Below are 15788 nucleotides of genomic sequence, written 5' to 3' on the forward strand. Positions count from 1 at the left end.
CACAAGTGACAGATGATCATATACAGATCTGACTACAAAATGGTAGCACTTACCTCCCGTTAAAGTCTGGAAATACATCTTCCCACTATATGGGCCATACCCCACTGCTGTTCTAGCTCGTACTTGGAAGGCATAGATCTTGCCCGGGCTCAGACTTGATATGGTGGCCATGTTGGTTTCGCTAGTTAAGGTGAATGAATTATCCTCATCTTCTGCCTGTGAATGTCAGTGACCAAAAAAGAATGTGAAACTTCTGCCCTTGCTGCTCGCTCTCCTCATCAAGGCATGATAGTTTCCACATCAGCCCAATATTCTCTGAACCTGTTACAGAGCCTCCCAACCACAGCTGCTATTCCAGACTTTACTTTCCCACACACTACTTGTTCCTCACTGCTGCTTTTCATTCCCTTAGGCCTGGGCTTCTGCTAAAGACTCACTAGGCTCTGCTAAAGACTTTCAATCTAAACGAGAGTGAGAGATAAAACTACCTGGTCCTGTGATTTGCTTTCTACAAATTCCAAGCTCATGTATTCTCTTAGGAGAATCCAGAGTAAGAACACGTGTAATTCTGTATCCAGGAAGCTGCTAGACATCACAAATAGCAGTCCCTTTTACCACTAGAAAAACAGTAGCCCTGCACAATCCTGAAAAAATATTTATGTGAAAGATCAAGAATATGGAAAGGGAGCTTGTCTGAATAGCCCCACATACCTCTTCCCCTCAAATCAAACAGATTAGGAGTCACAAAACATGTGAATGGAGGACAACTCTGTATTTGCCAGCCTGCAATTCCAGCACACAAAGAGGTAACTGGTATTTACCACTTAGTGAATGAAAGAGTGCATTCCTCCTCAAAAATTTTCTTAGAGACATCTGCCCAGGCATAAACGGGGACACAAGACTTCCCTCACAAACATGACAGACTTTTGCAGTCAGTCCAATTCCAATAAACACATTTAGAAAATTGAGTTCCTTCTGCTGTTACCTGTGTCAGCTGGTGCTAAACTTATTGTTAGCCACAGCTTTTAAGCTTAAGCAAGTGTCTTCTATTTGTTTTAATTTGCAATGTCCATAGATGTTTCCAAGCTGGGAAATGCACATGGACTGATGTCAGATGAAGCATGTATTACTTCTGGTAATAATTCTGCTACAGTTTGTTCTTTCCTCCTCTGTTCCTTCCTCCACCTTGTTCATTCTGATCCAGGGGTGCATCTCCCAGACAGAAGATTTCTCTGTTCTCTGTAGAACAATCAGCACGGTATCACTTTCTACTTACCTTATCAAAGTAGCGTAGCTGGTAATCCAGGATTACTCCATTGGGCTGGTCTGGCTGAGGCCAAGACAGTGTGATGCTATTGGTAGTACGACTCACCTGATGCATCATAGGGACTGCAGAAGGGACTGAAATAAAAGAAAGAAAGGAGAGATTGCAAAGGGATAAGCTTAACAATGAACTGTGATTGAATATTCATTATGATGAGTTAATAAGTTAGGTCAGCTTTTCCTTTAATTTCCCATAATCTGCATTATGAAGTGCTTTGTAGAATAACCAGAAAAAATCTGGCACAATACTACTCTGCTGGGAGATACAGTCATCGACAACGTGGACAGAAAGAAAACAAAGAAATCCACATCCAACTGATCGTGCACAGGAGCTAAATTATCTGTATTGTAGCTGGAACATAATCTTCAAACTCACAATTTTTACATCAAGCTGAGAAGATGTTCAGTGCCACTGCCTTGTTTTAAGATGACACTTGGACAAAGAATGCGACAGTGGTCAGAACAGAAGCAGAGCACACTACCTCCCTTCTGCTTCTCCCCCAGATTCTTTGCCTGGGGGAAAAAATCAAGTATGTTCTACTGGAGCAATGGAGGCCTTTCACTATCAGATCATTGCTGCAAACCAGAAGACAGAGGCAGATGAGACCGCTGCCACATTAAGGAACAGACTTTGGAGCATGCCTCAGTTCAGTTGCAGACCCCAGAGAATGAAAGCACTTTATTTTCATAGCCTGGTATGCAGCCTTGTGTTCAGACCAGCTCCTGCATCTCAGACCAATCTCTGTCAGGACTGTTGCCTAGATGTCAAAACTTTTACTGTATTTGAGACTCTCAGTCCTTCTGTGGGGCATTGGAATACAGAAGTCCAGTCTGAATGGGCTTCTAACTATCACTGCTGCCTAGGACCACCATCTAAAGGTCACTGTTAAGTGTGCATGTGTAGAAACATCACATACAGTTTTTTCTGTCTGTTCTTAAATAGTTTGTCAGCATTCTTTCTTTTGGTAAACATGCCAGCCTGGAATACTACCCAGATGAAGTTGTTAGCTCCCTTGATTACATTACGATATTAAACACTTACAGCCAAGGATATCAATTACTGGGGGAAAATGTCAACTTCCCTTCATGTAGAAAGCAAGGGTCTGGACATAACAAACATAAATGAGGGATTTAAAAGCATGAATCTGAATCAGAAAGCAAACAAGAACTTTCGTCTACCAATTTTAGAAAACTTTTGATTCGTTATTCTCAAAGTCTCAAGTTCAGTTCAAGACTTTGAGAGTTGCGTAATTGCCATTAATTCTCTCTAACCTAGAACTCAGGTTAAATTAAATCAGTAGGCAGGAAACACAATACTATCTTGAAGATAATATGAGTAACAATTTTAAATACTGTTCACGGAACCAAGATTAGATTACAATGAGAAACAATACAAGGTACTACCTGGAGTAGTTTTACTTTTCATTTTTTTATCTTCTTAGAGGCACCACTCACATGTTCTGAAGACACCAGAGGTTCAGAACACCTATTTAATAGCAGGCCCTCTCCCAAGTAGTTAGCTCTTCAAAAAAATGTCCTCACAGTAGGAAGGGAGATGAATGGCTGTTAAAGCCACTTGCATGTGAAGCTTTCTGGAGAATGGAATTTCACTTCTACCAAAACCATCCATGAATCCATGTACACACACATGCAACACTCCCCAGTTTCATGCAAAACCTAAAAGAATGTCAGTTACATCTTAGGAAAGCAAAAATTCCAGGATAATTGTAAGAGGATCTTTCAGCCTGTCAGCTGTCTGTCCACAAAGCTCTTCTCAAGTTTTGCTTTCTCTCTGAAAGCAAAAAAGTCATGTTGCCAAGAAACCTCAAGCAGAGCAGCTAGGGAATCCTCATTTTCCTAATGGATGCAACATTTTCAGCAATTTAAATTTTCCAGAAAAAGAAAACCAGTGAAAAGCTGCCACCTAACTCCACTGGTTTTACAAAACAGACAAAAACCATAAACTTCCTTGATGTGAGGAATGAAGCAGAGACATTTGGTAAATGAGTAAAACCTGCAGAAAAGCATTTTCTTCCCTCATTAATTGTGAGAAAGATAAAAGAAATGTTTTTAATAACAAGATAAAATTATTCAGAAAAACATTATTCATGTAGGCTTCAAACAGCTCAGGCAAGTGGGAACTAATTTAAAAATGTAAATGAAACAAAAACGTAAGAGTATAAATGCTTTCTCTTCTCCTTAATTCTTTAATTTTTTTACCATTGCTTGTCTTTCAAACAAGACTGCACAACTAGTTCACGTGAGGTAACCGGTCAGTTAACACTCGATCAAGACAGATTCTGCTACATTCTAACGTTACAAAAAGTTTAACTCCCTTGTGATGGGACATAAAGCACAGACCAGCAGAGGAGCAAATGTAAATACACAGCTACACTGTCAGGGAAGAGCCCACTTCCTTCTAGTTTTGGATGAAGATTTTGCAGATTGAGCAGAGTTAAATCTCCCTTCAATTCCTCTCCTTACGCCCTCCAACAGTTAATTCTTCCCGTCCTTCTCATTCCTTCCTGATCCTCAATTTTTCCCCTACCTGGAAGAAATAATCAAAGTCAACTAGCAACATTTGACCTGCATTTTAGCAAAAAATATATCCATTCTGACATGAATACGTGCTATGAATTTTCAGCTACCCATCAACAGGCTATCTTTTGCCAGCAGTAAAGTGACTCAAGCTGGCACTGTGCATAGTACATTTAGGCACAGTTATATCTGCAACAGAACAATGATGTTAAATGGTACTCTCCTCAGACAGGCAGCATGCATAAGCAGGTTATAATGAGTTGAATTAGACATATTGGGAAACATAACAAAAAATCACACAAGTGTGTCTTTTGACCATGTGCCACAGCCTTCTAGAATCTTCCTGCTATATAGGTATGTCCATCACTCAGGGTAATCAGATGTTGGTGGTGGGGATGACCAGGATAATGCAGTCTGCTGTATTAAAAAATACTAATTTCAGTGATATGTACCTAATAAGCAGACACCACTTAAGGAAAAAGCTAGTAAAAATTCTCAGAAATAAAATCAGATATGAATCAACACAAGGCAGGTTGTCTTTAATCTGCGTCTCTGAGACTGAGTTCAGATTTTGATATGTGTGCCTCTCTTTTAAGGACAAAAATTACAAAACACTGGCCAGGGAGCTCTCCCATCACTTCAAGTAAAAGAGATATCAAGATTTCTCCATTGAAAAATTTTATACTAACGTGATGTGAATATTAATACTAAGGAGATGTGAAATGTGAACGTAATCGTTGGTGGACTAAGTACCTATTTCCTGTCAGAAGTGTATTATAAAGTTACTCTCCCAGTATTAATACAATAAGAAATACAAATTTCAAGGCTTTATGTCTATAGACATTCAAACTACCATACCTGTGCTGCCACAGAAGTGCTAGATGAGTATTTTCCTTGGTATGCATGCCAACTATAAAAATGTTTATAACATAACCTTGCTTTCAAAACTTTGTTTTGTGTACACAAATGTGTCCAGCTCTATGTTGATTTGTCACTTTTATTCATTTTGTTCTTTTCACATGGAGTTTATAAACATTGACATGTTAGGTCCCTGTCTAATGACAGCTGAAATCACACGGCCTGATTCAATCCAGTGTGGGCAGTTGTATTAAATGATCATTGTAGGTGACTTCCAACTATTCTATTCTATTCTATTCTATTCTACTCTACTCTATCCTATTTACTGAGACGAAAAAACATGCTGTGAGATCAGACCTCTAATTAAGTCTGAAAAAGCAATGCTTTTTGTATACTATTTATAAAATAGCAAATGTATGGAAATTTCTTGCACATATAGACCTAGTTAAAGCTGTAAAGCAGTCCAAACACCAGTTAAATTCAACTCTCAGGTTCTATATTCTGTGAGTTGTCAGTTGCAACTCTTCTACATTGTGGAACAAATTTTTTCTGGGTATCAGTGGATACAGTGGATTTAAGATAGTTTGAGTACCTTGAAAATGCTACATTCCCTGAGTTACTAATGTTTGACAAGTTTCAGCTGTTTTCTGATAAAAGTGATGTCCTTGGCTGTGGTACCTGCTTAGACCAGCAACACACGCCTGCAAGACTAAACATCTTTACTCACTCAACAGAGTAGGTAAGGAAGGAAGGTGAAGTGCAAACTCTTAGTACATGGAGATCCCTACTTATGCAGAGCACAGCCAAGTGCCATTCTCAGTAGACAACGAACACCTCTTGCATGTGACATTCAGTCCATATTCCATGCAGATACTTCAGGAGAGCAGTACACAGTTTGATCAACCTCAGCTATGCCTCTAATGTTCTCTAATATGCCTCTATATTCTCTAACAGTAGCCCCAAATCTACCACTTTCACATTTTTGTTTCTCCTTTGTTACCTCTTCAGGTATCCTATTTTCCTCATATTCTAAGCAAATGACATGAAGATCCTATCTTTGTTCCACACAGCTTCCAACATATCATCTTCAAGGAAGATCAGTCTGAATAAAACATGGAAACTCCCTTCTTTATGTGTTTATTATCTTATCTTTATTTTGAAAATGTCCTATGTCTTTTGTACACATTTCAATTTAGCTCTGACCCTTTCTCTAAAAAACTGAAAATACTTTAAAAGTATCTTGGATTGTCTTCTGTCGTAACCTTGTACTTTACTTCCTATGGAAGAAAAGTGCTTTAGAAGGGCTAATTATTTTCACTTCTCTTATCTCTATTGTTAATACTTTTTGTGTATGCATTCCACTCATATTTAATAAAGAGGAAAAAAATCCTTTAGGACAAAAGGTGCCATGTTTTACTTTGTACCTTCTATTTATTCTTGCTCAAAAGGTTTCTGTCTTCATTCAAACAGCAGCTAATACCTGAATTGTGAAAACAAGCACATTTTTTCTCTGCTCATGCTGCAGAGATCAGGCATAGTAAAGAGAGGAACTGGAATAGCTTCTTTTTGTGGAGTGACCACAGAAACTGTTATTAATTCCCAGTCATAGATGGGCCAATCTGCTGAAGATGGCTAAGTTGACAAATGTCATTAATGTCACTAAGGGGAAAATTAAACCTTAAAAGAGTATTTTTGTTGTTCTATGTGAACAGAAAATGAAAAAGTTAAATTCTTAGGGACCTTTGGTGAATGCTGAGGGTTGGCAATTATATCATAAATAAGCAAATAGCTTATTACTTTAAAGAACAATGTAGTTCGTTCAGAGGACAATGAGCACTTACATTCCACTTGCTTTACCTGCTGGTTTTAGCCTGGCAAAACACAGTATGTAGGTTTTGACAGCTCTCTTCTTATTCCTTTCTTGTTTTGAACAAGAAAATACCTTGCCTGTTTCCCTGCTCTTGCCAACTAAGTCTACTATATTCCTTTGGTTCTCTTTGGAAAAGCAAACATCTTCCAGTAATTCATCCATCCACTTCCCTTCATAATCTCATAATCACACTTGGCATATAATTCTTTTCCTCTTCTCATACCATGTCACCTGAAAATCTTCTGTCAGGTCCTCTTAAATTTCCTGGCACTACGCATAACTGTCCTTGTCCCCATTCAGCCTCTTACACAAACCTTCAGACTGTCTAGCACTCATTTCTGCAGTGCTAAGATTTTTGGTATTGCCAGGTCCCACTGCTCTGATTCCAACTGATGCAAAAGGCTGCTACATATCTTTTCACAGGTACAAGGCAACCTGGTCAAACCACCTTTACCCTCACATACCTCCATTAGCTCTCATAATGTCTCAATTCAGTTAAAAAGCAGTCCACTTGCTTTTAAAAGTCTGTATTGATTTGCTCCAACATTTGAGTCTCTGCCGTCTTTCTCTTTTCCTCTTCTTTCTAGGAATGTAACAACTGCCTGAACGAATAAGTTCAGTAGCATGTCTCTGGCAACAGACATTACTACACGCTTCAGTGCAAGGAGTAAGAAAAAAAATGGACAGATAGTTAAAGCTGTGCACAGAGAAAGTTTCTTTACAGTCCTTTAAATGAAAACCTGACTTCTGTCCTGAAACATTAGAACAGATATTTGTTTACCCTGATAAGTACACTTGAAGCTGTTAGAATAGTGAATAAAATTGTAGTCAGTTTTTTTTTAATAAAATGGTTGGAGTTAAAGTTCTTTGCATTCTTTGTGTCAGGTTCCCCCCTATGAAGAAGTGTAACTTCATTAGAATTACATAATAGCCTTTCCTCATGTAGTTCCTGCTATTTAGAACATCCTTCCAACATTTTTCTATATATCCTGACACTTCTTCAGGTATTCACCCTCAGCACTTCACACCTGAGGTGAAAGCAATTACCGTCTCTTGTCTCATCTCCTTACAGTCTTTCTGGTAATTAGTAGATCATATTTGCATGTCCAAACAGGTTTTCTTATTACTATCCAAACAGGTTTCGGGTTAAGGTTGTCTTATTATCCTAAAGGACATTTTTCAGCGCCAGCCCTTCTTATTCTGATTTCAGACACACAGTCACTGAAGAATAGGAACACCCTAATCAGTCTGCCACAGAAAATGTGATTCTGTAACCAAAAGATCCCATCGCACTTTGAAAAAAGGCCTGAAGACTCTGAGGGGTAAAAAACTCTTAGACGAACAGTTTTGGAGACAAAGATGAAGCATGAATGGGTACCATGGGAAAAGAAAAAGTATAAATATTCCAGCACAGAATATTGCCTAAGATACATCTAGGGGGGCAGGTATATTTTTTGGATCAGCAATGGAAGAAGCAAGAGAACTCTGACTGATGTGTGAGTAAGTAGAATATTCAGAAACTGCCAGGATTGAAGGGTCTTTTTTTCATCATCTTTAATTCAACGGAGAGAAAATTTTTGCTACGGCCCTTTATTCTGAAAGTGTATCTTTCTCCAGTTTGCTTTTTTGGTACCCTTCATGCTTTGCTGTACCTTTTTGGTTTCTTTCTGCATGTAAGGTCCTGAAATTTCCATCTCTGCTTGTATAACAATAATAGGAATAATAATAATTGCTATAATAACACAACATCCACAAGCATTGCTAAAGTGAAAAGCTGCTGAAGGGATCAAAAGGAAGGGGTATGGTTGAGACAGCCCACGTGATGGAGGAAGCAGAGCCTTGTTAGTATGAGCTGTCACCACAAATCAAGGGCAGCTCATCTCAAGCTCACTCCTAACGATCCTGAGAAAGAGGAAGGAAAAAAACCTGCAACCAAACACAAAAAAGGAGCCACTCAGTACACATGGCTGTTTAAGAAAGTTGGTCTCCCTTGAAACTGCTTCAGTGCAAAAGAGAGGCAACTTAGAGAGAAACACCCACATACCCAAGACACCCAGAGACACCAAAAGATACCTGGAGGAATAGGAGTGGTCAGAAAAATCAAACAGAAGAAAAAGAAGAGCATAGATTTGGTGATTCCAAGAAGGAGAAGGAAGTAAATGCTCAATTAAATTATCTCTGATATAGATGAAGAAGGTTGAGATGAGAAGTATGAAGAAAGATAATTCTGTAGGATGTTAATAGAACACCCACCTGTCTCCAGGAAAAGCCAAAGGAACTGCCTGGAATTACGATACAAATTACCCAGCCACATTTTAATGTAAACAAAAACTGATCACCCACTTGCAGCCAGCCTCTTAAGGGGACCAGGCATCCTATAGATGCTCTGCTACTCAGTGTCAGGTAACATTTCAAAGGGAAGAAACAGATGTTGTCAATCCCCTGGCATCCCCAAAGAGTAGGAAATTATTTGGGGTGTATATATAGAAATGATAAGATGTGATTTAACCAAGATCATGATGCCATATCTGGTATCACAGTACTTTTCTTGAGATTTATCAAAACCCTTGTTTTGCAGAGGTTTCCAAATGACACTCTGGAATCTCATTTGGGATTTGTTTCAGTTTAACATTTACACAACTCTAAATGTTTGCAGACATTTTCTGTCACTCAGTTCAAAAATGTTCCCCCTCTTTCTCCTCCTCATCACATTACTCCTCATTATATCCTCTTAAACAAGCTGTGTACAATTCCTCTCCATATTAGCTTATACATGCCTGTAAAAAACAACATATGCCCAGCCTCTTAATGTTGACATTTAGCAGAACTCTATGCCTGTACATACGTAGCTCTCTCCAGCTCCAGTCCCTGTAGATGGTATTTACAGACTCTGACTGCCCACACAAGTCATTAGTATCTTGGTTTAGTCATCCCCATGGTTTAGTTCCTAGTTACAAGGATCGCAACATCGTTGAATATAACTGTACAACACATTTTATTATTTTTACCATGCAAAAAGTAAAACAAAAAAAAGTTTCTTATTAACAGGAGAATAGTATTCCAAGACCACGTATCAGAACAGGAAAGTTGAAAAGGCAAGAACAAGGGAGAAAAAAATACATGCAATGCAGAAGAGCACAGAGCAATTTCAATAAAACAGGAATGGTGATTCTGCTTCTGGATTTTTTGTCAAAACTCCATTTAATGGCTCTCTAGGTATTGTAAAACTGTAGTTTTCACATCCTTTTATGACCCACCAGACCACACAGTATTAACACATGCCTTCCCAGGAACATGTACATTTAGGTGATGAGAAAATATCATTGTATACATTCTTGTCACACAGCACCTCTCTGTAAATTTTAACTGTACCTTCATCTTTAGACAGTGCTTATCTATTTTCCACCTCCTTATTTTGATATGCAGAAAGGCAAAAGTGGATGGATTTGATGGAACACTCAATACCTCTTGTTAAAGTGCAGTAGAGTATGACTGAAATGAGGAGAATGGAAGGTGGTATACAGAAACAAGAGAGGATGGAAAACTAGAGTACCTCAAAACACAGAAAGACAAAAAAGAAATGTGAACAGGTGAAAAATGCTAGAAAGTCTGACTGAAGAATAAGAAGATGAAATGGAGAAGTGTAGGAGACAGAGAAGATGAAGAGAAATGAAGAAATGCTCGTTAACACCTGCTCTGGCAAGCTGATGCTCACAAAATCCTTGTCAAACCCTGGCAGTATCCCTTCTCCTGCACAATCAAACAACATTCTTTGTCTGATGTACAGAGCTACATCTCCCATTGGCATCTTCTCTAGGGCAGCTTTTTCCTCAATAATCACATCAGCTGCTACACTCATTTTTCTGCCAAGAAGGAAGAATGGAAAGCCCATTCAGAGAAGGAAGGAATGAGAAGGGCAGAAGTGAAACTGTGAAGCTAGCAGAGCACAATAAAAAAGGGCAAAACACACAAGTAAAAAGACAAAGCAAAGCAAGTGAGAGACAGAAGTAGAAATTTTGGGACTTAGACACAGGGGTCTCCTCACCTGACTGGCTGGTGCTAACATTGATGGTGGCATAGTGGGGTGCTTCTGAACTCAATTCAGTCACCAAGTTGACAGCCTGGATCTCAAAGGTGTACTGCACACGGGCCAGGAGGTTGGAGACTTGCACGCGGCTTTCTGTGAGGCCCACTTGGCGCGGTTCAAACTGAACACTGTCCCCACAGCGCACGCACGGCCCTGAGGACCCTGCTGGGCACACTTTGCAGATGACATTGAAGAAAACATCCTTGCGGCCACCCAGGTCCCTTGGGAGGCGCCAGGTCAGGAGCACGTTGGAGCCAACAATTTCATAGCTAAGGTCACGAGGAGCAGAGGGGATGCCTAGAAGAAAGAATGAAAGATCAAAACCCCGTGAAGGAATGGGAAAGAGGTGGGGGAGGGGGGAAAGCAAGGGGAAAAGAACAGAAGAACAAGTTGCTTTTTATTCTCATTCTTACTCTTCTCTAGTTGTTTCTGCGAACAAGGCTAAGAAAAACATATTCTTTGCTACAGCAAGCACACACATAAAAAAAAGGAACAACTTTATGATCACATTTTAGAGAAATAAAATTATAAACAAGGGTCTTTGTTTCAAGGGTGTGACTTTTTCATTTCCCTAAAAGAACATTGTTTAGGGAAATGTAAATCCTTTGAAATTTTACACAAGTTTAGTAAATATATATCTCTACTGAGATCTTGAATTCTCTCCTTTGGCACCTAATATCTCCGAACTCTCTCAGACTTCAGTTAGCCTGTTCCATCTATTACAGGAACTGGACAACAGTTTCCCTGGGATTATTCTTGATGCCAGCCAGATTCCTCAATGGCAATGGGGGTAAACTCTGACAGTTGAAAAACTGCCCATTCTGTGCATCCAACACTTCTCCTGCAGTCACAGTGAAGAGAAGAAGGAAAATGCAGAGAGTCAGAAGAAGGTATGGGGATGACAATGGGACAGAACACTGCAGCTAAAATGTGAAAAGTTCAGAGAGGTAAAATAGGCAGCACTATTGCACTGCTAAACCTGGGTGCAGACACAAAGCAAGAGGGGAAGGGCAGGGACAGAGAGGCTCAGTAACAGGGAGGGGCAAGGAAAACATTATTTACAGAACATTTCCCTCTGAAGGTTGTAACGAAATCCAAGAATCCTCCTTCTCATCACTACTCTGTAGTCAAGAAATATTGATGAAAAAGCAAAACATTTGCCCTGTCTAACACTGAGCAATGTAAAGGATGTCATCCTCTATTAGTGCAAGTGGATGAGGTCTTTGGGGGGGATCTCTCTGGCTGCAATTTAGTTTGTTGCTCGAGCATTTGAGTATTTCCAATAGCTATATTTCCCATGTTGTTAAAAATATAAATTATGTTGGAAGATTGCACACAGAAGACTGTTACATAATGTATTACTGAAAGATGAAGTATTTGTACATCATGAAATGTCAGAATTATGTTTTCTTTTTTGATCTTAACTGGGCCCACTCAACATTTGCACTGTGGTATAGCATTTAATTGCATGATCATGCACTAGTTTTCCCTGAGCATTCTTACCACAGTCAATCCAAAGGATAGACAACTGCTCAGGAAAAAATAATCCCGCGAATTACAGACTGCTTGATGCTGGCTGCTGAAGGTGGATTCTGTGCAGTACAGGAAGCAAGGGATTACAGAAAAAAACCGCAATCTCATTTCCTAATTTCTGAGTATTTAACTTTAGAGTCATACAGTGTTTCCCCGTCACTTCTACAAAGTTCAAGGGTGATGCTTGACACATTATTTAAGCTATATTTTTGAGTGCTGATACGTACCTTTATTTAATTTTCTGCATCTACTTATTCTTTCTTGACCTATTAATAAATGACTGAAAAATGTCATAACTGATGAGAACCACTGAGAAGCTAATGGAAAAACAATCTATTTTTCCATAAATAAAATTCACAGAATTTGAATTTTGTGCAGTAAATATGGTCTTCACACTTTGAATGATACAGAGAAGAAAATATTGGTTAACTCCTTCAATGGATACCTCGTGTATGAAATGAGTTTAGCATTTCATGAGAAATTAGTATGCCATTTTCTCATGAAAAGCTGTACCTTATGCATACTTGCAATGGACTTATTTAAGACTGCATGAGTCATCTACAATTTGACATTTTTTAATTTCTGAAATCTAGTGTTGCAACACTCCAGTATTTTCAAAACACAGTTTCACCAATGTATCAGCATTGTAAAAAGCATGTAGGAACACTTCTGCTTTGTCATCTACACGCAGCGAGTGGATATACCCTGTAGTAAACTGCAGGAGCAATGAGAAGTTTTGGATTATTCCAGAAGTCTTGAGGAGAGGTGAATTGCAACTCCCCTGAATCATTTGGGCACATCCTCTCTCACTAACTGCCCTTCTTGCTTTCAAACACTTTGTCCAAATACTTACCAGTGCAGGGAGCATCAGAATTGTCTGAAGCAGATCGATAATAGCGGTTCTGACACACACATTCACGGGAACCTGGCAGTGGAGCGTGGCTGTGAGCAGGGCATAGATGGCAGGGGTCATCTCCCACAGACACTTTAAAGAAACCAAGTGGACAGGCTAAGAGGAGAAAAATGAGAGAGACAAAAGCAGGAGAATCATTAATTCAGATTTCAGAAACATCGCAATCTTACTACCTTTAACTTGTGCTGCTTCTGCAGGTAGAAGTTATTACATAGAGTAGCTACTACTGGTTTTGATGCTTTATGGAGCACGCATTATTCAAGATGCAATTTCAAAACAGTTTATTCTATATAAGTGCTTAAATTGATTCACTGGCAGATGAAAGAGATCCAGTCCAGAGACAGCTTTGGCCATCTGAAATAATTGTCTTCTCATTACTCATTCAAAGACCTTTAAAATTGGAGAAGCCAAAGAGTACAGCCATGTGATTGTCTGGAAATATCATACAGTTACAAGTATTACCCACATCCACTTCCCCCCACCCAACACACCTATAATAATTGCTTAAACTAATATACACTACCATGGCGGGTTTTACATCAAAATGAAGGGCAGACACTAAGATTGGCAGTCCTACTGTTTTCCTGTAGGTCTGAAAACTTCCCAGTAATGGATAAAAGCATCCTAATTAGTCAAATTTTATCTGCAAATGCACAGAAACATGTATATGCAACAAGCTGAAACAAGGATGGAAATTCATCCTACAGAGAAAGAAAATATAAAAATAATAACATAACAATATGGGAGTATGGTAAACTCTAGGTTTGGCAAAGATGCTATGCTGAATTACCTAATAGGAGGTATTGGGAGCTTACACTGAAGTGTTAGGATACAGTTTTTACCATTTTTATCTAGATTTTACGCAAGTTTTCTAAAGTTGATTTTCTATAAATAGATCTATACATAGATCTATAAATAGATCCAGCTGTTTTAGATTTTATGCACTAATAAGCTAGGTGAAAGTTTATTTGCAGACTGACATTTGGTTAGTTAACTTCGCAATAAAGAGCATTTACAAGGAATGGGACACTTTCAGATAGACCTCAGCTGAGCATTTGATGTCAAAACACACAAAGGACACCCTCAAGAGAACAAACTGTTCTAGTGGTTACTAGAAGCAGAATATTCCCAAGGATTGCGGATAGCAAAAAATTATCTGAAAAAAAAAAACATGTAAGAGAAGAATATTGTATACAGGTGTTATATGAAATTAGGATCATGTGTGTTGAATTCCCTTTGCAGTTAGAGGTGCAGTCCAGACATAACAGCCCATAACATCTGTGGAGTCCCATCAGCTTTATACCTCTTCTTCAGCATATTACTTCATCTTCTCTCTCAAAATTCTTCTTGGCTACAGAGCAACCTCCATATGTACAGTGATAAGAGTGGTAAGTCCTGGAACAGGTCAGACCGTAAAAGGGACTTCAATAACTCTGAATGATAGCTATTCAATAGGAGAACACTGGTTCTTCCCAGCACTCAAAAATTGACAAAATTCAGTGTGTGATGCATTGCTATATGGAAATGAAAAGGGAAGAAGATACTAGAATTTTTTCATATGATGCATGATGGCAAGAAAAGAGCAATTGCATTTGCCTTCAGGCCTGTATCCAGCAGAAAATCAAATCATTCTTATATGGAGAGATATGTCCATATGTTGCGATGAACAAAAAAATAAGTAAGATTTTGTCCACTTTATGAATTATACCCCTTTCCCTTAGTTTAAGACTCTGTTAACAGCCACAAACATAAAATATAATTTTTCACACTAATTGGCAAATGCACATGTACTGAAACTACGAGTATTATGAATTGGAAGTTCTCATCCAACTCACTGCAGCATCGTTCAACCAAAATTTACCACTTTCAGGGATCTTTATTTATTTCATATTTGAGAATGCTGAACTGAATGTGAATTTTTTTTCTTACAAGTAATTTTATCTCATCTGTTTTTTCTTGCATCAAACTCCTTCTCAAGCTTTTGTCAAGGCTTAGAACTAATGGCACATTCATTCCACTTGTCAAGGTAGACACTGTAGAAGGTTTCTTTTCTTTCATTCAGTACTACAGCCTGATATCAAGCAGGACAACAACCGTGCTGCTAGTCACAGTAGTAAAAATGAATAGGTAATGGTAATATCTGTCATCTATGTGATGCTAGAAGGAAATCTGTAGAGGATATGGACCTTACCCCTGCAGTGCAAAAACACATTTACTCTACAAGGGCAGTGCTAAGAGAATTCAGGTAGGTTCATATTTAGCACAATTGCAAATCATATGGAAAGCCAGCAAAGCCGTGAATTTGTCTGATATTTAGTAAATAGAATTTATTTAAAAATAAACACATTGTGTTAGAAATAAACAAATATTTATTTTTACACAGTTCTTTGAAGTCTACCAGCAACTTGCTCTTGAGCCTGGGGATGCAGGGATGAGGTCTGCAGGGATGGCACACTATTGATGAATTAGACAAAGACAGTAAGCAAAAGTGCAATGTTGTAGGTTTTACATAAAAGAGCAAATGTAGCACCACTACCTCGGTAAAGAAAGCCAGTTTATATAAGGTAGAACAAGTCTGTTGCTTAAAAGGCTATGCAAGATTTCATGAGTGTTATGGGCAGTCACTCCAAGTGGCCATAAGCATTCAAAAGCTGCTTATAAAAACC

At 38.7% G+C, this 15788-nt stretch overlaps 1 protein-coding gene across 2 annotated transcripts in view; it reads right to left on the minus strand.

Annotated features, from left to right (window-relative positions):
* The window catches only part of EPHB6 (EPH receptor B6), a 72411-nt gene that overhangs the window by 10216 nt on the left and 46407 nt on the right, over positions 1-15788 (minus strand). For both annotated transcript variants that reach the window (XM_027681457.1, XM_027681454.1), the window contains exons 5-8: positions 13063-13218; positions 10635-10973; positions 1277-1401; positions 54-216 (exon numbers count right to left, since the gene is read on the minus strand). In XM_027681457.1, coding sequence (XP_027537258.1) covers positions 54-216; positions 1277-1401; positions 10635-10973; positions 13063-13218 — 783 coding nt within the window. The remainder of the gene's footprint in view (positions 1-53; positions 217-1276; positions 1402-10634; positions 10974-13062; positions 13219-15788) is intronic.

Source organism: Neopelma chrysocephalum, unplaced genomic scaffold (genome assembly GCF_003984885.1).
Source record: "Neopelma chrysocephalum unplaced genomic scaffold, ASM398488v2 Primary Assembly neopelma1_60, whole genome shotgun sequence".
Taxonomy (NCBI): domain Eukaryota; kingdom Metazoa; phylum Chordata; class Aves; order Passeriformes; family Pipridae; genus Neopelma; species Neopelma chrysocephalum.